The sequence below is a fragment of the Schistosoma mansoni genome (assembly GCF_000237925.1).
Source record: "Schistosoma mansoni, WGS project CABG00000000 data, supercontig 0134, strain Puerto Rico, whole genome shotgun sequence".
NCBI classification, from domain to species: Eukaryota; Metazoa; Platyhelminthes; class Trematoda; order Strigeidida; family Schistosomatidae; genus Schistosoma; species Schistosoma mansoni.
The window spans coordinates 392,583-416,048 of NW_017386038.1; the positions used below are offsets into that span (position 1 = coordinate 392,583).

Sequence of the window (23,466 nt, forward strand, 5' to 3'; positions counted from 1 at the left end):
AAAAAAAAATTGTCTATTCCAATGGTTTGTTTATTTAATATATCACGTTATCTTATTATGAGTAGAATAATAATAATAAAGTAGGAGAAAATGACTGATTATGTAATCATTTGGGGTTGATCTAATTATTGGACATCATTTGATGAATAAATTTTCGCATAGTTGAAATCATGAGTTAATTGAAGCTAGACCATCATGGAAAACCTGGAAGCACTGGACGGCCGTTTAGTCCTATTGTGGGAATCCTCATCAGTGCTCATCCACGATTCACCTCGCGAACGCAGGACCTATTAGTCTCGCACCAGACCACTTAACTGATAGACCACTGAGCCAACCAGCATCCAACGGTGTTAAGGTCTAACTTCAATCAATCCATCGGATGCCGGATCAGTAGTCTATCGCTTGAGTGCTCTGGCGCAAGACTGGTAGGTCCTGGGTTCGAATCTCACGAGGCGGGATCGTGGATTAGCACTGATGAGGATTCCCATAATAGGACTAAGTAGCCATCCAGTGCTTCTAGGTTTTCCATTGTGGTCTAGCTTCAATTGACTCATGATTTCAACTATGCAAATACTGAAATACTGAAATTCTGAGAGTAAATTTTTGTATTAGAAAAAAGGAATTGTAGAGACTGTAGTAATTTTTTAATAGTTGAATTTATAAAACTAGAAAGCACTGGATGATTGTTTGGTTCTATTATGGGACTTTTCAGCAGTATTCATCCATAATCCGTTAAGTATGATTCGAACGCAGGATCTTAGATAGTCTACCTTAGATAGATACATTAAAATTTTTGTACACATAATACAAGATCATGATCATTTCAATGATGTTTGGAAACTGTGTTTAAATTGTACAGATGGTGGACAGAATATTTTTAATGAGTATTCAATTATTTTCTTTAAGAAATTTACATGTATGTTATATGCTACTTATGCTGACAGATATAAGTAGTATCTAGCACCAATCGAAAGTGGATTAGATGTCAGAAGACGATGAGCAAAATCTAATTGATGAAAAAACAGAAAGTAATTGTAATAATAACGGGATTGAAAGAAACATGAAGTATATAAAGGATAACTGATGAAAGATGTACAATTTATGTATTTGATGTATGGTTTTCTATATTTTAAGGAGGCACTCCAAAATTATGCATTGTACAACAAACTAGTTTCCTTCACTTCAGTGTTCATTCACTACACGTTTACAGATTACTTATTGTAAGTGGACCTACTACTACTACTACTACTACTACTTTTACTACTACTACTGACATATATACTTTCTAGGTGTGTTGAAATCAGCTATTTCAATTAGATAATCAAGAGTGATTAGGAGGCTTTGACTGGCTAAATGAATCGGAAATATATGTACGGCTTATCTATAAATAAATATTTATCTCCTGAACCTTACTCATTTTTGTATCAGTAATCATAATGATAGTGTGGTGTGGGCTACTGATGTCGACAGATTTAAGTAGTATGAATCATCAATAGAAAGTTAAATGTCTGATGAGAGAAGGTTAAGAAGATCGAATAAAAGAAAACGAGAACAAAGAATGGTTGATGTGAAAACGAAAGAACAATGAAGTTTGAGACGGTTGGTTGACATTTTACAAATGACGTATTTACTATGTGATTCTCAGATTTTAATAATCGATTCTGTAATTTTGTGTCCGAATACATTTGGTTTTCCCGTCTAGTGTTCTTGTTCATTACAATAGTGCTCACCTTAGCTATTTAGTAGGTTCCTACGACGGAGGAGTTTAGAGTTTTGCACGAAATTCAAAACTAATTTAAATGATTCTCGAAGTGATGCTGAAAACGTATTTATTGATTTCTTTCAGGGAAAAGCACTAGGAAACGCTTAGAATTAGAATGTAAAAAAACATTTCTGCGTGATTTATGAATTCTTCATGATATCCTAAACGTTCTTGAGTTCTTTAGTCTCCTAGACCCCTTCTATGATTAAAACCGGTTCCAAGCCTAATTAAGGGAGAAGGTCTGTGTATAGGGTTAGAAACTTCATTTTGTATAAAGGAATCTTGCTAAATAAAAGCTAACCAGGTATGATTTGTATAAGTATTAATCATCATGGCTTAAAAACAATGCTGTTCTACTTCAACTCTAATTCTTAGCCCTAACATACTTCATCGTTTATGATAATGTTCATAAATTGAAATTACACCCCATCTTTATTGTACATCACAATATAAGTAAAAACTATTTCCTGATTAGTTGATAAGTCAGTAGTTTAACGTTATTGGTGTAGTTAACTTGTACCATGGTCAGGTTTGTTTGAAGTCCTGGTGATATGTACTATAGGACTGGTCCCTAGAAGTACGATCTCATGGTAAGTTAACTTTTGAGATGGTGGAAAAGATTCGTAGCTCAGGTGGGTGATTTTGATGGAGTTTTGTTTTTTGAGCTGGATGGTTTGGTCGTGGAGCTTTGATCGTCCTTCTGAACGACAACATCAGCACAAACTTCTACTCGAATTTAACCTGTACTATCTCAACATAATTCAATCTTTCTGTCGCTTTATGATAGTTAAAATACAATAATTATATAACAATGCCTCATTATCTTCTAGGGAATGTTTTTAACGAAACTACAGTTTGAGTTAAATAAAAGAGCTTATTACTGTGTTACGTGTTTTATCCAAACTATGAAATTACTATGAGGAAGTGTGAGATAGTTGTTAGATTTTATGGTCCACATCTTTAACTGACAACTGGATCATGAAGACATCAACATCTGGAAGGAAGCACGGGATACAATGGACAGCTGCGATGCAGCTGGATGATCCAGACTTCACGGATGATCTGTCTCTTCTATCATACACGCAACAACAAATCCAGAACAAGACGACCAGTTTAGCAGCAGCCTCAGTAGCAGTAGGTCTCAATATAAGAAAAGGGAAAAGCAAGACTCTCTGATACAATACAACATGCACCAATTGAATTACACTTGACGGAGAAGCTTTGGAGGTTGTGGAAACCTTTACATATCTGGGCAGCATCATTGATAAACATGGTGGATCTGATGCACATGTGAAGACGAGGATTGGCAAAGCAAGAGTAGCATATCTACAAATGAAAAATATCTGGAACTCAAAACAATTGTCAACCAACACTAAAGTCAGAATTTTTAATACAAATGTCAAGACAGTTCTACTATATGGGGCGGAAACCCGGAGAACTACGAAAGTCATTATCCAGAAGATACAGATTTTTATTAACAGTTGTCTACGCAAAATACTTCGGATCCGTATGCCAGACACTATCAGTAACAAGTTACTGTGTGAGAGAACAAACCAGATTCCAGCAGAGGAAGAAATCAGGAAGAAGGGCTAAAAGTGCATTGGGCACACTTTGAGGAAATCACCCAATCGCGTCACAAGACAAGCCGTCACATGGAATCCTGAAGGCCAAAAGAGAAGAGGAAGACCAAAGAACACATTACTCGGAGTAATAGATACAGAAATGAGAAGAATGAACAAAAATTGTATATAACTAGAAAGGAAGGCCCAGTGCAGAGTGGGCTGGAGAATGCTGGTTGGAGGCCTGTGCTCCATTGAGAGTAACAGGCGTAAGTAAGTAATATATTCTGATTATTAATCTTTAAATTTCAGTTGACTGAAAGCCTTCTTCAAGTATCATCATGTAATACAAGTCATTTCAACAATATGAATTTTTATGTAGAATGGGATAGTGGTTAGAAGTCCTATTTTGGACTCAGTAGCTGGATGTTCACCTGAATCCGACTAATGATTTTCATTCCGGAACACGAACACAGTACTGTCCATTACAAATGCTATCGAATTATCCAGTTACCCACCGACCCTAGGTAGCCACTGGCTTGTGCAATGAGATGAAATTTAATTTATACGCATTGGTTGTTTGAGCTTTGTCAGACATTTTTAGGACGGCAACTGATCAATCTCTGTTTGGATATATATGCATCCTGTCTGGAGTGCCTCAGTACTGATATTCATCTGGACTCAATAACTTAGTGGATAATGTGATGACATTTGCAGCAAAGCGTACAAGCCCCAGCTCTGAGATGCAGATACATCCAGCTGGCAAGTCCCATATAGGATGAAAAGTGCAACCTTAATTATACTTTTATCCATCACCAATCTCTGCTTGAATGTTATCAACTTGGAAGCAATATCGAGGCAGTCCTAAGAGCATTCACATATGCCAAAAGAGATTGATTCACTGAAGTAGCAAACATCAATGGGAAGATATAAACATCTAATTAAATAACTCATTAACATGATAATATTATAATTAATTAAACGGAAGTTAATGACCTCATTTTTTATTTCTATATTCCTTTGTACGTATTCAATGTGATAACCCAATTCAGTTTAGTTACGCTGAAAACTCACGTTGAAACATCCCTTTGTTTGAGATTTCTATGTTTTATTAGTCTATAATCGACTATGGCGAGACTATAATTTATAAACGAGCCAATCAGAAGCGTCTGAAGGACTTCAAGGTCGCGGCGCCAAGTTCAGTACCTGATGCTCATGTACGATCGGTTCACAGAGAATTTTAGAGAAGACTTGACAATTAAGCGGCTATATAAAAATGAAACTACTAAGAAGTTCCTGTATTTGTAATTACGAGTATTAAATGACTTGTAGACTTTGTGCAGACTACCGTTATGCAATCCTTCGATGTAATATATGTTGAAGGAAGACGTTTGCTAGAATAGGAACTTTTAACACTCGATCCAGATTGAGACTAAGGCATATTATAATAATTGCCTCCAAATGTATGATAAAAGCAACAGTAACATTGGCTGCAATAATCCCACATTTTACTGAAGCTTCGGCTGTTCAGGGGGATTTTTTGTGGGGGCGTCCTACTTTATATCTTATATAAGTAGTATATTGGTGTGGGTCAGACATAGAATGTATTTTGGCAGAAGACCGATGAGGACAGAACTGAAATGAAGCGTCTGGAAAATGCATGAGCAATGGAATAAGAGAAGAAACAGTGAAGATTGAAACATTTGGTTGTTAATTTTGCAAATTGACTGTTCATTGTTTGGTTATCAGAATTTACTGAGATAGTCTGTAATTTTTGCTTAAATACATTCGATTGTCCCCAACAAGTGTTCTGTTCATTACATTTTGTCTGACCCATACCATATACTACTTATATAGATATAAGTAGACCACACCCACAGGTTATGAGTATTGTAGGGATATATCCATAATAAAAATGATAAACTTACACAACCGCAGTACAAACAAACAATATTGAAGCTATGTGGTCGAGGCTGAGAGGGTTTTTGTAACCTTATCATGGCTCCAGAAACCAACTATTATGGAGCCATATGGATGAGTTCCTCTACCTTATGCATTACGATTTTGGAACCTTCGAACCTTTTTCTTACCTTGACAAATTTTTGGACCATATAAAAGAAGTGTATCCACTTTACTGATTTGATTTTGTATTATTTATTTTTACTCTATGCTGATTGTTCACTGATTAGCTAATATTTCTCAAGGTCACTTAAGATTCGCTCAAAGGTCTTCCATAAATTATAGTCTCGCCTCAACTATCAAAATTACCTTAAACTGAAACTAAAAAGACAGTAATAATATTGTAAACCGTAGAACTGAATGACCAGGGTTCGAGTCCCATCAAGGAGAAGTAATCATAACGTTAAAAAAAAGAACTTTAGTAACTAATATCAATTAGCATTAAGTGCTGTTTGGGCAATCATAAAGTTTCCATCTATAAAACTGTTCGAATACGACAAAAAGCAATAACTTCATCGTCAGGACTGCCAGTGCATTAACGTCAACATACTAGGCATCAAGATACGTCACCAATAATAAAGAATATCTATACAAATCTGGGAGAAAGTTTAACAAAAAATGAACAAGAAAAGAGCAGTTAAAAACAGCCGAACAAGAGGGGAGAAAATCAAGGGACAGGCCGATTACACAAAAACAAACATACAAGTAAAGAACAATATTAGAACTGATGAGCGGAAATGTTGAAAAGGCCTGGAAAATGCAGCTATAGAAGCTACCAGAGAAGGATATATGAAAGAAAAAGTTTATTTGAATAAGAAGATAGTGAACAAAAATGATATTGTAGGGGGACCGGTGAACGACAAAGAGGTCAAACTAATCACTGAAGGTCATGAACAGAGAAACTGGCAGGAAGGATATTTTGGAAAGTTTCTGAATTGACCAGCCTCATTGAATCTACAGGATACCAACCAGTATGTGCAGACTTTCTTTACAGTCGATACTTTACCAACAATAGAGACAATCGGCAAGAGTATCAGACAAATTAAGAATGACAAAACAGCTGAACAAGACAGCATACTAGCTGAATCGCTGAAGTCAGATACAAAGGTAAATGCAAAGATATTCCACATTTTCCTCAGTAGGATTTGAAAGGACGAATAAGTGCCAAAGAGAAGGATATTTCATAGAGATATCAAAAGAAGATAACACCATGTGTGGTAACTGCAGATGTATCACAGTAATATCAGTACTGGGAAACGTTTTGTACAGAGTGTTGTCAGACTTAATCAAGGATTCAGCATCCTCCCAAATTCGAGATCAACAGGCTGGATTTCGTAAGATTCGAAGGACCAAATCACGACAAAGCAAGGCCAGAATTCTTAAAAATGTTGAACATGTGAGGACTCAAAACAACTAACACCAAATTCAAATTTTTTAATAGAAACGTTAAGACAGTTCTGTCATAAGGACCTGAAACTTAGATAACTACCACAACCATCATCAAACATGTACAGGTATATATAAATACTTGTCTATGTAAGGTAAACCAGATCCATTGACTAGACACCATCAATACTAACCTGATCTAGTTGAGAATAAATCACATGCAAAGTCATGAGGAAATGTTGTTGATCGGTTCAATATAAGATATTCGAGCACATTAGAATTCACATGAATGTACTGATTATTATAACCAATTTTACACATTTTTTTTAATGGCACCATGTTCAATGTTTCCCTTTTACAGACAAACTGAAAATTTCTTTCCTTATAAAGAAAACACTTCAACATCATCATTCCTAATCACCTTTTTTATTAACTGAAGTGAGTTTAGTGATCTGAAGAGTGAATAGTCTTCTCAGTAAGAATACATAATTGATACAAAACACTATTTGATTTGTTTTATCGACTATAATCCGGCAACAATCATACAGACTTTCATACTTGGAGATCATATGAAATGATTGATTAACCTCGGACTATCTGACTGAAAATCAATCACTAGTCTAAAACGTTCACAAATCATTTCATCATGTCATCTATTTGGAAATATTGATTTTCTACTGACTAATGTCAGTAGTCTACCATTTTAAGGACACAATATATGTGTAGTTTACTTGATTCATGGAGTCCGATGTCTAGGAACTATGTTTATCGAATACATTTTACTTTTCTATGTCTGATTATGTAATACGTTAACACTTAAATAGAGGTACCAATATTCATAATAAAAGAAACAATCTGTTAGAAACATTAAGTAAACTGGATAGCGTCATTCATATTCTCTGTAATATTTGAATGGAAAAAGACGTACTTCTAAAACTGATACTGAACTATCATCAGTTCATTATGTTCAGTGGTGTGTATGCCTTGTTAATTTAAATTTTAAATTAGGCTAAAAACTTTTTGAAAACTGTTTCGTTATATCACATATTGATGGTTCAAAACAAAACAGTCAAATTTTTTGCTTTATTTTGAACAGAACTGATAACCGGATGAAATTTCCCAAAACTCAATATTTCGAATTCCTAACTGAATGTCGACCAAGTTTCTCGTGACATAAGTCGTAAGTATATATATATATATATATATATATATATATATATATATATGCGCGGCATCTGGGCTACCTATTCCTGTCATCTAGATATTTCAACAAGTTATCTAATTTCGTTTGTTTTACTACATCATTATGCCTATTAATGCCTATTAATAGCACAATTCTGAAAAGTGTAAAATCTTTCGCTGTAAAGGTTACAGAAGGCCCCAATTAGAGATATCGTGGTTGCTGGCAATATGCAACGAGAAGAATATACATTATTCAGATGTTGATTGATTGGCCTTCTAACTTCTAGCTGGCGACCACTCAATATTTATCGTCAGGAAGGACAAAGAAGGAAGAAATTATTATTATTATTACCATTATTATTACTATTATTATTATTATTATTTTTATTTTTATTTTTATTATTATTATTATTAGACAGCCTATTCTATTACTTTTATTGTGATTGGTTGATATTTTACATGTATATGATTGGTTAATAGTCTAATGAAAACAATTAACCAATCACAGCCTGCCAATGAAAGTTCCCCTTCACGTGCAATATATAGTCATTAAAATACCTCCCTCCTTTAAAAAAATGAATAATAACAGTTGAGTAATTCATCTTAGTAACTAAAGTCTAATACATTATGAATCCTTCTTTAAATTTAGATGCAATCTATGAAGCTAAACGATTATTCAAGGAGAATATCACTTTCTTCACATATCATCCTAATAATTATTCTGATTTACAATTAAATGAATTACTGAATAGAAATCTTACATTATTTTGGACAACTATGCATCAATGTTTAAACTTGAATGATATAATACATCAACAATCCTATTTTATTATCAGTACAAATCAAACTATATTAAATCATTTACAATCCTTATTTACATGGTGTAATCAAGGTAGATCAACATGGTTTACAAATGTATTCACATTAATGTATCATCATTCATGGCAAGAAAAAGTATCTATTAAATTACAAAAATATTTAGTACCATTCTTATTACTCATTAATTGTTTAAGTCTTATTCTATCTATAACAGGTATATATCGTTTATGTACACTATCAGGTAGATCTAATCATCAAAAGATTATGATCTTAATGAGATATCAATCAATTATACATTCGTATATACCAGCTACATGGTCATTATTATTATGGTATTGTATATTTAGTTTATTATGGTTATTATTAGTATTTGGTTTAAATATTATTACATCAAACTACTTAAATATTCATATCAGCCTACATAGTCATAATTTTTATTGTCGTTTATTAACTTATATTAAAAATATATTAAAATATATACCAATATGGTTAATTAGTTTAATGTTGTGTGATCGAGCAATTGGTGAATATCGTAATCGTTATCATATTTATACAATTAATAGATTATATAATCATCAAGATGATCAACAAAATCAATTAGATCCATTAAATGGATATACAAATGATCAATCAATCAATAATCAATTATCAATACCTAAATCGATATATAGTTGCCATGGCAACTCTATGGATTTGAATTGTCATTTGAAAATGAATCCATCATATAAGAGATCTTTTACAAGTTCATTTCTTTCATGCTGTAGAGACAAGTCCTATTTTGATTGTATTTGTTATGGATTAAAACAAACATCTAAAGATCAATGTAAACAATTGAATGTCAAAAACTATTACGTAACATCATCCAAAGATATAAATAGTAATTATACTAAATTATTAAATGATTTATCTCATTGGAATGAATGTGGTTTAAATCATATAGGTGGTTTAGTATTATTTAGTATAGTAACATCTATTATATGTTTAATTAATACACATTTAATATGGTTATACAAAATTGGTAAAACTACAAAACGTTGTGTATTGTCAGCTGGTGATGCAATTATCTTATCAGTATTCTATCCGTATTTATTAAAGGTAGGTATATCATTTGTATATCTTTGTAATGTATGTATCAATTGTGGTAGTATATTTCTAGGCGCGGCCAGACCAAAACGTGGCACAAATCCATGAAGTCACTGACAAGTGGACTGGGCCATGTTGGTAGGTATAGACTACCTGGTTGGGATTCGCAAGATGATAACAATCGATGGTTAGAGACCCTGAATGACATGGCTCAAAATCGTTTACAATGGTGAAGGTGCATGCACTCTATATGTTCTCCCAAATTCTAATCTTCTGAATTCTTCATGTCCCCATCTTTTTTCTCTTTCCAAATTTATTTCATTGGATTAAACTCCTTGAATAACATCTTCAACCCCTAATCTTTCCGATTACTGCTTATACTCTTACTAGTTCTACCATTATGGGATTTGAATCGGTAGCTGCATCTCTGTGCTAATGTGGTGTGGCAACTCGAACTGATTTACGTACGTATGAGGTTCTACGTTGTGACTGACTGAGTAGTACATCCCATAAAATACATAAATTCCTTTAAGATTACAGGTATCCACTCTTTGTTAGTTACTTTACTTACTTACGCCTGTTACCCCACGTCGAGGAGCATGGACAACCCACCAGCATTCTCCATTCAACTCTGTTCTGGGCAATCCTTTCCAGTTCTTTCCAGTTGTTATTCATCGTTTTCATATCTGCTTCTAACTCCCGACGTAGTGTGTTTTTTGGCCTTCCTCTTTTCCGTTTCTCTTCCGGATTACATCTACTGTTTGTTATTCAGTTCTAGATGGCTTGAAACCTAAGTGGATCAAAGGTTTCCTCTAATTAACTAACTAACACTTCAAAGTACTATGCACGACATCAGTACGTTTGAATTGTTGACTAAATGGTAACTTGATGGATCAAAGAAGGTCATCACTGAGTAAAGGAACCAAGTTAATCTGACATTGGTCACTACTCTGTTGTCAGTTAACTGCAAAGCTTTTGATTCATTTTATAATATATGGTCCTTAAAGTAATGAAGTTAAAATTTTAAGTTTTGTTTAGATATTCAACCTTTTCTTCAACTAAGCAACTCTTAAAATTTTGGTGTAGATGGCGTCGAGTCGCCATTGATTATGATCATTACTACATGAAGATTGCGTACCAGAAATCGTGTTGGATCCCTTGGTAAGCTAAAAACCAGTAGGCTGTTGATGGTTGTAATAAGATATGTTTGTTGGTGATCTCGTGGTATCAAAAGAATACCAAGACATGCCAAAGTTTACAGGCGAAACTGTTGAGCGTACTCGAGTTCGTGCAAGATCCTAGGCAACGGAAGAAAGTGTCTTTGATATACTTAAACAAACAAGTACAGTAAAACAATTACTGGTACAATTGGTTATAATAATAATAATAATTGTTTCCATTATACTAATCACGTTTTCGTCACAAATGTAGGTCACTACATTGGTATAGTGGAGAAGCTTTTAACTAAGGAGGATAATTTTAGTCTAGTTACTTTTTCTGGACTGGGTATTTTGATTGTATAACCATCAGCTTAAAGTTCAGTTAAAAGTGAGCTCTTTGCAATTTGTTTTGTCAACTATAATTTTTATTATTTATTACCTTCTATCGGACCAATATCAACTGAGAAGAAGTGGAAAGGAATGCCCAGGAAAGGATGGATGGAGAATGTTGCTGTGTGATCTATGCTCCTCCACGACAGGTAACAGGTGTAAGTAATTAAGCAAGTTCTATCGAACCGGGATGTGTACAATGACTGATTACTGTATACCAGCTAGATTACCCATAATTTCCAGTGAACTGTTTCCAATGATCTGAGATCTTAATATCGTTCACATGATATCAAGTTACTTCGTCTAATGATCATATTGGAAATTGATCAGTAGAATACGATTAGCACAAATATGAATTCATTCACTGTCAAATAGTCAGTCATTGGTATATACAAATGATCTTTAGACTGGAGAGTACTCATATAACCTACTCTAACCCATAATTTGCATAATACTTTTCATAATGCCCAGATCTAATGTAGATTTAACCCTTTTTCTTCTTCTAGTATTCATTACTTAATTGGTTTGGGTAAAAAAATAATGAGCAATTCGAATAGGACTTCAGTTCCTGAATCCTGATTGATTTTATGAATGTTCAGTTAGACAATATTATAAAAGGGAACGAAGTCATTTGTAAAATCTCACAGAATTAATTTAAAGTAAAATCAACGTTTCGATCGATTAATCAACTTAGTTTGAAGAGATTTCATGAATTTTCAGATCATATTTGTCGTGGATTGATCCCATTTGTATTATCATTCAAAGTCAGATCGTATCAGTTAGTTGTTTTCTCATTTAATTCTATGATAACGTTGAAAAACTATGTTCACGATAACCTAAAATGTTATGACCGATAGACCACTGAGCCGGCATTCGATGGTGTTTATGTCTAACTCCAACCAGTCGACGGTTAAGTGCTCTGGCGCGAGACTGATAGGTCCTGGGTTCGAATCTCGCGAGGCGAGGTCGTGGATGCGCACTGTTGAGGAGTCCCACAATAGGAAAAAACGGCCGTCCAGTGCTTCCAGGTTTTCTTTGGTGGTCTAGCTTCAATTAGCTCACGCTTTCAACTATGAAGATACTAAATCTCCACAAAAACCACTTCTTACTTACTTACTTTTGCCTGTTACACTCAATGGAACATAGGCCACTGACCTTATTGTTGATTAGTACTTTACTTATATACTTAACATGAAAATTTTCGAACTTTAAATAATTGAACTCATTAGAGAATCTTGATGTATTCCAGGTTACTTTAAGAAGAATTAATAAATATGTATTGAACTACATAGTTGAAGTTTTCCATAACTTCTTCAATTCAAAATAAGTGTACTGTATTCAGAGCTTCTTTCTTCATGTAATTAGTGACTGAAGTCATTTACAGATAACACCAATGAAGATATCGACTTAGTGCAGCTCAACATGTCCGGTGAAAGGACACAAATATGGAATATATTTGAGCTTAATATGAATTCTTAAATGAAAATCTCACTCGTATATGTAGAAATCATGTATTAAACGAACGACAGATCATCAAAAGTAATGGATACAACATATTCACTAAACATTGAAAACGTTCCAGATGACCTCAAACATTGATGAACAAATACTCATGACTTTCTAACAGTGATTGTGCTCTCTGGTCCGGGTGGTTAACTCATGATGATGGTTCCAGTTTGAGTTTTCCGGACTACGATTCTTGCGATCGCGATTCATTTGTAACTAAGCAACATATACATTGTAAAAATATCTCATTATAAGAGGCTTATTAACACATACAATCGAGAGAGAAAAAACTTAACTAGGTGGAATTCGGAGTAACATCATAGCAATGATAAAGAGAAAGATTATACATTGAGAATGTACTCGAGTGGCCGAGTGGATAACTCGATGGCGTTTGAACCGAAAGGTACTGGGTTCGATACCCAGAGTGAACATCAACTCTGAGATGCAAGCCCATCCAGCTGATGAGTCCCAAATAGGACGAAACGTGCGTCCTGAATTCCACTGCTAGCCACTTATCCATCTTTGCTTACAATGATTGAGAATGTTTTTGAAAAATATCTAATGAAAGCTGGATATTAAAAAATCCTGAAACTCAATATTTTACAGAAGATGAACAGTGAATGCATCTGGACCATGTTGGTCGTTTCTGAGTTATGTCCCCAATTGGAAATCTAGTTCTACTTTTTTTGCCAAATGTCAAAAACGGGAATTTTTACTACATTAATTTACTTAATAATACTACTGTTATTTATAGAGTAGTATAAAGCCAGACCATATCTTAACGAAATGTTGTGGTTTACGTAAACAAATGGGTGGGATTTGAAATTTTAAACCCGAAAAAAATTTGTAGCAAAGTAGTCACTCCCTAGTCTAAACAGAAGGCGTTTACTGGGCCAATTTAGGGTGAGAATGACATTATATCAATGGGAAACTTTTATGTTGAAAATTCTATTGAAAGAATAAACCACTAAGATTTCATCCCTCTTATCATTGTTCAACATCAATTCGCAACTTTATTATGTTATCACTGATACTCTTAAAATAGGCGAACACACGGCTGGGTACGACTAATGTATTTTGGAACAAAACTATGGAATCATTATTGTCCTTCACATTCTGTGTGACTCTTCAAGTTCACAATTCCTCTCTATTCTTCATTCTATTCTCTTCAACTCGATCTTCGTAGCCTTCCGCTGCCAGGGTTTCCATTTCCCAGTGTTGTTACATAGTACTTATATCTGTCGACATAAGTAGCATGTATCAAATTCTGAGTTATTTAGTAACTAAACAATTCAGGCATAAAATGATACTCCTCTGAATAAATTATGTTTAGAGTTATGAAAACTTTTCTTTTTTCCTTTTAACATAGAAAAGACCATTTGCGAAAATCTTCGGAAAAGAACTCATAAGTTACAATAAAATCATGTTCATCTGTTAGACAATAACACTTTTGACTTTGAATCTCTTTGTCTAAACTCGACAATAATAATTACTTACTTACGCCTTTTACCCCTCGTGGAGAAGCATAGGCCACCTACCAGCATTTTCTATCCAACTCTGTCCTGGGCAATCCTTTCCAGTTGTTATTCATCCTTTTCATATCTCCTTTTATTTCCCGACGTAATGTGTTCTTTGGTCTTCCTCTTTTCCGCTTACCTTCCAGATTCCATGTTAGGGATTGTCTCGTGATGCACATTTTAGACATAAACAGCTTTCGACCAATAAAAACAAACATTATGACAGTTTGAACTTCGTACACATTAAACGACACATACTCATAAGCTAAGAATCCTTACTCAACGTATTAACATAATTGGACAATTTTGTGTTACATAATTCATTTATATCGCCTGGTAAACACGATATCTCTGCGGCCCAAGGGTAAGGTAATGACTTTCTTACCGTTTTCTAAATCACCCAGACTACTTCTGCGGTTTAGCCCCGAAAACAGAGAAAAGATACAAAATAAGAATATAAGCTACTTTAATGTACGATTTCTTCCTGGTTTTTAAAGATATTTTCGATGGTACCGGGTGGTGAAGAAGTCCAAATTATGTTAGATAATGTGATTTTCGATACGTTCCCTGAACAGCCTTAGACCAATCTGTTGAATGAAATTTCCGAACCTTCTGAAACTTTTTGAAACACATAATTATTTTTGGAGTGTCATCAAGAATTACTTACATAGGCCTGTTATACCTCCTGTAGGAGGACAAACCGCTCACCCACACTCTCCATCCACCACTATCCTGCATAATACTCTCCAGTTGATATTCATTCTTTTCTTGTATGCTTCCGATTGCAGACAGAGTGTGTTCTTCGGCCTTCCACTTTTCCGTTTCCATTCAGGATTCCAAGTTAGTGCTTACGTTGTTATGCAGTTTGATTATTTCCTTAATGTGCATCCTATCCAATCCCATAGTCATTTCCTAATTTCCTCTTCATATAGAATCTGTTTTGTTCTCTCCCATGGTAGGTTGTTGCTGATGGTATCCAGTTAACAACGGATACTGAGTTTTTTGTGTATACCACTGTTTATAAATACTTATACCTTCTTGATGATGGTTGTAGTAGTTCACCACGGTTCAACTCCGTGCAGAAGAACGGTTTTCACTTTCGCATGGAAGATTCTGACTTTGATTTTGGCTCGCAGACAGTTATTTGGAGTTCCATATGTTCTTCAATTGTAAGCATGCGGTCGTTCTTCGCTAATTCTTACCTTCACATCTGCATCAGATCCTCTTTGTTCAAAAATGAAGCTGTGCACGTATGTGAATATTATCACCTCTTCCAGAGTTTCTCCATCAAGTGTGATTGGATGGGTGTTCTCCATGTTGTATTTGAGGATCTTGCTTTTTCCATTATGTGTATTGAGGTCTACTGCTACACTAGTTGTCTTCAACTGCGTTTGTTAATATTTATGGAATAGATCAGCCAGATTATCTGCGAAGTCCGAATAGTCTAACTGATTATGAGATGTTCATTATATTAAGTGATTCCCCTCCGACGTCGAAGTCTTCATGATCCAGTCAATCATCAGAAGAAAAAGGAAGAGGAAGAGTAGACAGCCTTGTCTGACCTCGGTTCTTACTGGAAATGCATCTGTCAGCTGACCAGCATGAATAACTTCTCACTGTAGTCCGTCGTAATTATTCCGTATAGTATTGAAGGTCTTCTCAGGTACACTAGTTATCAAGAATCGTACAGCGTGATTGTTTAAAACTTGAAGATTATCAAATCTATGCTACTCAAATTACTATTTATCCTCATGAGTATCCTAATAATCTTTTTTAGATTAAATAGTAATATCTGAATAGCTTAGTAGATGAAACTATTATTTATGAACGACATTTGAGTGATGCTAAAGTGGCTTTGTGAATGTCCACCTACTGACTAGAGCTAAAAGAGCGCTTTAAACATGTGTGAAGGGTAGGGATTGTGATTTACAGTTGATAGTTAGGGATAGGGATTAGATTTAGGTTTTTTTTATCACGAACTGACATCAATTAAAATGCCAAGATGCTATCTAGCCGAATGGATAAATTAATTTGTGCCGAAATCCAAGACCTGTTATCGCCGCTTAGTACGAATTTGTTATGAACAGACTACGTTTTGAGGAACAAAACATCTTCATTAACTGATCATTGTTCATTAATGGCTTGAACAGACAACTCGATGTTATTTACAGTTGTAACAATTTTTAATAGAAATGAATTTTAACTATCAGTCAAATCCAGGACGCACGTCGTTTTATATTTATGACTAGTCAAGAAAATGTAACTGTATACCGTTGTTAATGTTCACGCTCAGACTTAAACCCATTCCTGATTTATTTGCATGCTAAACTATGATCCATCAAGCTACATCTAGCTGACAAGTACTCAGTAAAACAAAACCGAATTCCTAGGTTTCACTGTTTAGACTCAATTTAAAGAATGCTGAAATATATCTAAATGATCTATTCGTAAGTAGTCACTTTCAAAAAGCACCGAAATTCAGCAGAACGTCTTACTGAGTGCTTCATAACTCTTAAGGATTTCTAGGGTCGATCTAAGCTAGACCACCATTGAAGACCTGGAAGCACTGGACAGTCGTTTTGTGCTAGTATGGGACTCCTTATGTTCCAGGTTTCCCTAGTGATCTGTCTTAGATTGACTCATGAATTCAACTATTAAAATTGTAATAACAGTAAGACCCACCTAATATTGTGAATGTGGTTATTATCTAGTTAACGAATCAATCCATGTGAGTCAATTTGTGATCGATTCTGAACCATATTACCCAATGTCTTCAACCACTGATCATGTTATCATTCAAGATCACAACAAAATGATCTAAACTCGAATCGATCTCCTTTCATCCAAACAGTTTGATCTAATTGATCAATCTTAGAATGATGTTTAACAAACTATTGAGAATTCACTTTGCAGATATCAACAAATTCTCTTTGAATAAACAGATTGATCGGGTTTCATAAAACTTCCTGATTTTAGAAACAAAAATTTGTTACCTTTTTTTTACACTCAGACAATCGATAGACCAATTTGAAGAGTTCACTGATGACTCTATACCACATATACAAGTATACTGTCATTCAAGGTCTCTAGTGAAACTTCGTCAGTTACCTATGCTCAACTACCGACTGCCCCGACGTGCAATGTATTATGGTGTACGAGTAGATTGAAAGAAAGCTATGGGCGGCCAGACCAAAATGTGGCACAAATCCAGGAAGACACTGACAACTGAACTGAACCATATTGGTAGGTGTAGATAACGTGGTTGGAATCCGCGACATGATAGCAATCGATGGTTAGAGACCTTGAAAGACATGGCTGGAAATCGTTTGTAATCCTGAAGGTACATCCACTCTTTAAGTTCTCCCAAATTCTAATCTTCTGAATTCTTCATGTCTTTATCTTTTTTCCCTTTCCAAATTTATTTCAATGTATTATACACCTTGAATAACATCTTCAAACCCCAATCTTTCACATTGCTGCTTAAACTCTTACTACTTCTATCCCTATGGGATTCAACTGCATCTGTGTGCTAATGTGGTATGGCGAATAGAACTGATGTACGTACATACGAAGTTCTACGTTGTGACTGACTGACTGATTCTTTGATTTATGTCGTCTTAGTAACTTCATCCTGGTTGACAAATAATCACTTTTTAAAAGATATCCTTTGAATATTTACTCTTTTCTAAACTTATCATTTCACCTACTAAACATATTATTTATTTTTATAGGTTTGTCATTCCATATTACCTCATATAATAACATTCAGTTCACTTGTATTACTCAGTTTCATAGCTATACAGAAATCCCGAATCCTTTATCTTCATTGTTGTTCGAATCCACACAATATTCATCAAAGAAGAATAGACCCCAAAATGATCCAATCAAAATCATCAATCCGCAAACAGACTATTTTCACAGAACCAACACAATTAACTATCTGTTTAGGACTAATGAATCTCGTATTTGATTTCGCTGAATTCATTGAATGGTTCTATAGTAAATTTACTATTCCCAATTATGTTCAATCATTTACACAGAATATGAATCCAAATTTAAATTTAAATCATAATATAACAATGAATATGACAGAACAGATACTACTTACATTAAATACATTAAATAGTAGTATGTTATTAACTAAATCTATTGATCAAATGTGTTCTATTCAACTTACATCTGGTTTATTAAGAATATGGTCTAGTCAACGTTTTGTATTTACATTACCCATATTGTTATGTCAATCATTAAAATTTCGACATTTAATACAATACTACTTTATTTACTACTTTCAAACATTGAAAATGTTACATTTATGTAAAATCAGTTTGAAATCTCAGAACTATCATAATCCATCCTATATGGAAGATACATTGAATACAACGGTAAACCTCAATACTTCCATTGATGAGAATGTCAATATAGAATGTAGTGAAATAAAAACTACTGATGATGAAGAGATCAGTAGTCAACATCAACATCATCCTCATCATCATCAGTATTTGTCTCATCATCATGGACAACATCAACGACGAGAACAGCAACAACAACAGACTATAACGAAAAGTGAAGATGAAGATGATAAACAGAGAATTCCTAGTTTATATTGTTGTTCATGTATTAATCAAATGATACTATCACCTGGTGTAAATAAAGATAATTGAGAAATGTTTATACATGAATAAGGAGTATTGGATCGCAGTTACAAAAGCCCAATAGTAATAGCAATAGTGATTCTTAACTATGATGTTTACTAATATTGAATCATTGTGTTCATAGTTATGAAGGCATCATTGTAGGTACGAATATAGTGTGTGTAAATCGAAAGAACTGCTTTGTCCCGATAAGAATAGTGAATGGTAACTTTGGGATCCATTTATGAAGCCTGGTCCTACGTTGTAGCAGACTGACTGACCATTTATGAAGCGATACTATGTGTGTATTTTTATTGTATAATTGTTAAATAACTAAACTATTCATATTCATGTCTCCCTTATTATGAGCTTTATTTTGACCTATGAACTGTTGTTATACGATTTACCATTCTTGAGTTATCCCGAGTCTATCAATTACTATCCCCCTTATTCACAGCCACATTTGGTTAAATCTTGTACAAATGTTGTTGTCCTATTTTATGGTACGATGTGGTCTGTCTGGTTGGTATATAAATCCAGTATGTTTGAAATATAATGATTCATACCACAGAGGTTGTTATTGATGTTCTAGACTTAACTGAATGGACTAGGTAGAAGGCAGGAGTTTCTCTTTTTTTAATCAGCTGATTAAGAAAAGAGTCAAAAACAATGATCTTCCAAAAGAAATACAGCAGAGAAATCTGATATACAACATTTTCCAGTCAATTAGCTATAGAAAATGTAGAATATAAGGATAATGTTTTGTGATGTATGCTGCTGATGTCGACAGATATAAGTAGTATGTATCATTAATCGAAAATGAAGTACCTGAAGGCAGAAGGTTAAGAAGATCGGAGAAAATAGAACGAGAACAGATAATGATTGGTGTGGAAACGAAAGAACAAAAAAGACTGAGATGATTGATTGACATTTTGCTAATGACTTATTTACTGTATGATTCACAGATTTTACTAGAGGTTTCTGTAGTGTTGTGTTTAAATACATTTGGTTGTCCTGACTTGTGTTCTCGTTCATTACAACAGAATCTCGGCCAATACTTGCTCAATAGTAGTATATCATAACGAACAGAAAATATTTCAATCCCTCCGATTTATAATATAGAAACTTGAAGGTATCTCTATTGAATCAATTTAGTTTGAGGTAAAGTTCATTGAAGTTAATAAGAACTTTGAGATATAGATGTCTAAGTCAAGTTCAGATTTGATAGTTTCAAAAAGTTTACCTATCGGGCACATGATACTCATTAGTAGTAGAAACATGTTTTGAATGATATTTCTGCATTATCATAGTTGAATGCGTGAGTCAATTGAAGCTAGACGACCATGGAAAACCTGGAAGCACTGAACGGCCGTTTCGCCCTAATGTGGGACTCCTTAGGAGTACGCATCCACGACCTCGCCTCGTGAGGTTCGAACCCAGGACCTACCAGTCTCGCGCCAGAGCACTTAACCGATAGACCACTGAGACGGCCAGCATCCAACAGTGTTAATGTCTAACTTTAACCAATCCACGAAATTGAGCAACCATTCACCAATTTCTTCAGTGAGTTAATATATCCCAATAGACCTGGTTGAACTGCACTGGTTACTGCTTCTTACTAGATTTTTATTTTACAAATTAATTGTTGACTATATAGTTATCAGATTTTAGTAAGATGGTCTATAATTATCGTATCAAATACAATCGATGGTCCGCACTCGTGTTCTCCTTCATTACACCAGTATCACTGTAAATATCAACATTGAGGATGCCTACCGACTTTGCTTACTTACTTACGTACGCCTGTTACTCCCAATGGAGTGTAGGCCGCCGACCAGCATTCTTCAACCCACTCTGTCCTAGGCCTTCCTTTATAGTTCTATCCAGTTCTTGTTCATTCTTCTCATGTCTGTCTCTATTTTCCGGCGTAATATGCTCTTTGATCTTCCCCTTTTCCTTTAAACTTCAGGATTTCATGTGAGGACTTGTCTTGTAACGCAAGTGGGTGATTTCATCAATGTGTGCCCTATACACTTCCAGCTCTTCTTCTTGATTTCTTCCCCTACTGGAATCTGGTTTGTTGTCTCCCATAGTAACTTGTTGCTGGCTAACGGATCGGAAGTATCTTACATAGACAACTGTTAATAAACACTTGTATCTTCTGAATGATGGCTTTCGTAGTTCTTCACGTCTCCGGCCCATACAGTAGAACTATCTTGACATTTGTATTAAAAATTCTGATCTTGGTATTGGTTGACCCATCTTGCTAACTATTCCTAAATAAAGTTGAGATCATGAGTCAATTGAAGCTAGACTACCATGGAAAACCTGGAAGCACTGGACGGCCGTTTCGTCCTATTATGGGACTCCTCAGCAGTGCGCGTCCACGAACCCACTCTCGCGGGATTCGAACCCAGGACCTACCAGTTTCGAGCCGAAGCCCTTAACCGATAGACCACTGAGCTGGCATCCAACGGTGTTAATTTCTAACTTCAACTGATTCAACTGATTCCTAAATAAGATGAATGGCGATTTGTACATTCCATCATCAAACATTCAACTAGATTGAAAGTATTTTCGGTAAAACTATTAGTTGTATTTTTTTTATACACACTATTCCTTCCATATTGATTCATTCATTATTCTGTTGGGTTTCCTAAATAATTTTTTTCCCGCCAAAAAATTTGTCTCATTTAAAATTTAATCATTTTTTGATTTATTCAAAAATGATTCCCAAAAGAAAAATTCAAAAAAAACAAACAAACAAATTCAAATTGAGTAACTAATTCATGATGAATACAAAAACGATAATTAGATTCGTCTAGAATGTTCTCTCCCCCCTCCCTCTCTCTTTTTCTCTATAGAAACAAAGTTGGATCCCATGAATATCAAGAATTAAATGGGATTAGAAACTAAAAATTGATTTTTTTAAAAAAAAAAAAAGAGTAAGAATAAAGATTGGTGCACACAATTCACTAAGTAAAATCTTTATATCTAAAGTTGATATGGCTTAATCAACTAATCTCATGTGTATATCGTCATGGAATTCATCGCCCGCCCCCTCTCCCCAAAAAATTAGTTTATTTAATGTTTTTTTCAGATTATTTTTAATAGATTATAATAAACTCCCACAATAATTAGATATAATTTATGAGTTGAATTCATGAGTCAATTAAAGCTGGAAGTTGTTTCGTCCGAATGTGGGACTCCTCATTAGTGCGAATTCACGATTCTTCACGTGGGACTCGAAACCAAGATCTATCGGTCTGGTGTGCGAACATGGTGTTCATTTTTAACTTCAACTAATCCATGAAATTGTACCACCGTTCATTGTTGTCTTCAGTGAGTTACTATCTCATAACAGACTCGAGTCAGTGGTCTAGAGATTAAGCTCTCTTGAGAGAAATTAATAGGTCCTAGGTTTGAATCCCACGAGTGAGATTCGTGAATTCAACTAGCAAGTTACCATAATATCCAAAAATCTCTTTCCAATTAGATGAAAGTTTGAACATCATAGATTGACTTAGATTTAAAAAAGAAATTTTGTTTAAACTACGAGTTACTGTAAAACGGTTTCGTCCAAATATGATTGAACTTTTAGAAAACGTTCTCAGAGAATGTTATAGATGGACCATAATGATTAAACTTTCTAATGTCATGTAAAGTACGTGACGAGTCTCAAATAAGACGAAATGTGCGAGCTGTATTACACTGCTGGTCACCACCATCTCTACTTATAAAGCTTGCGACTTAGGAGAATATCGAGACAACCTGCATAGGATGATTATATGCCAACTACACCTGTAGCTCCCCCAGGGGTTACTGCCGGTCCCAAGCCCGGGTAAAGGAGGAGGGTTGGGAATAGGCTTAGCGACCCCATCCCGTAGAAAATCAACTCGCTAAAAAAACGCTAACCAGAAAAAATCACTCAAACATTTCAAACTCTGCCCTGGGAGTAGAAGGAATAATTATGACGTTTCATGATGAAAGCCGAGTTTCTTCGGAAGTCGTGAGGCCGATGCACCTTCTTACAACCAGAGCGACAATTTTAATAGGTACATGGAATGTTCGGACAATGTGGGAAACCGGAAGAGTCTTCCAAATTGCTGCAGAAATGAGAAAATACAACCTGGAGGTGCTTGGAATCAGTGAGACACATTGGACGCAGGTTGGACAACAACGACTATCTTCAGGAGAACTTCTGTTATACTCCAGTCATGAAGAAGAAAATGCCCCACATACACAAGGAGTGGCATCGATGCTGTTCAGAAAAGCACAAAATGCACTTATTGGATGGGAATCTCATGGACCAAGGATCATCAAAGCCTCCTTCAAAATAAAGAGAGAGGGCATTACAATGAACGTCATCCAATGCTATGCGCCTACCAACGACTATGATGAAGACGCTAAAGACCAATTCTACGACAGGTTGCAGTCGATCTTCGAGAAGTGCTCAAACAAGGACTTGACCATTCTGATAGGAGATTTCAATGCCAAGATTGGAAAGGA

At 34.9% G+C, this 23,466-nt stretch overlaps 1 protein-coding gene and 1 non-coding gene across 2 annotated transcripts; one reads left to right on the top strand and one right to left on the bottom strand.

The window, feature by feature from the left end:
* Window positions 1-9,168: 9,168 nt before the first annotated feature.
* Window positions 9,169-21,842, top strand: Smp_150310 (hypothetical protein; the record flags this gene model as incomplete). The annotated part of the gene is made up of 3 exons (XM_018789609.1): window positions 9,169-9,762; window positions 18,055-18,708; window positions 21,822-21,842. The coding sequence occupies 3 exons, from the start codon at window positions 9,169-9,171 to the stop codon at window positions 21,840-21,842; spliced, it is 1,269 nt and encodes a 422-aa protein (XP_018646441.1).
* Smp_tRNA_01844_Pseudo_CGA.1.1 lies at window positions 21,351-21,422 on the bottom strand. The gene has a single exon. It is a non-coding gene (tRNA).
* Window positions 21,843-23,466: the final 1,624 nt, after the last annotated feature.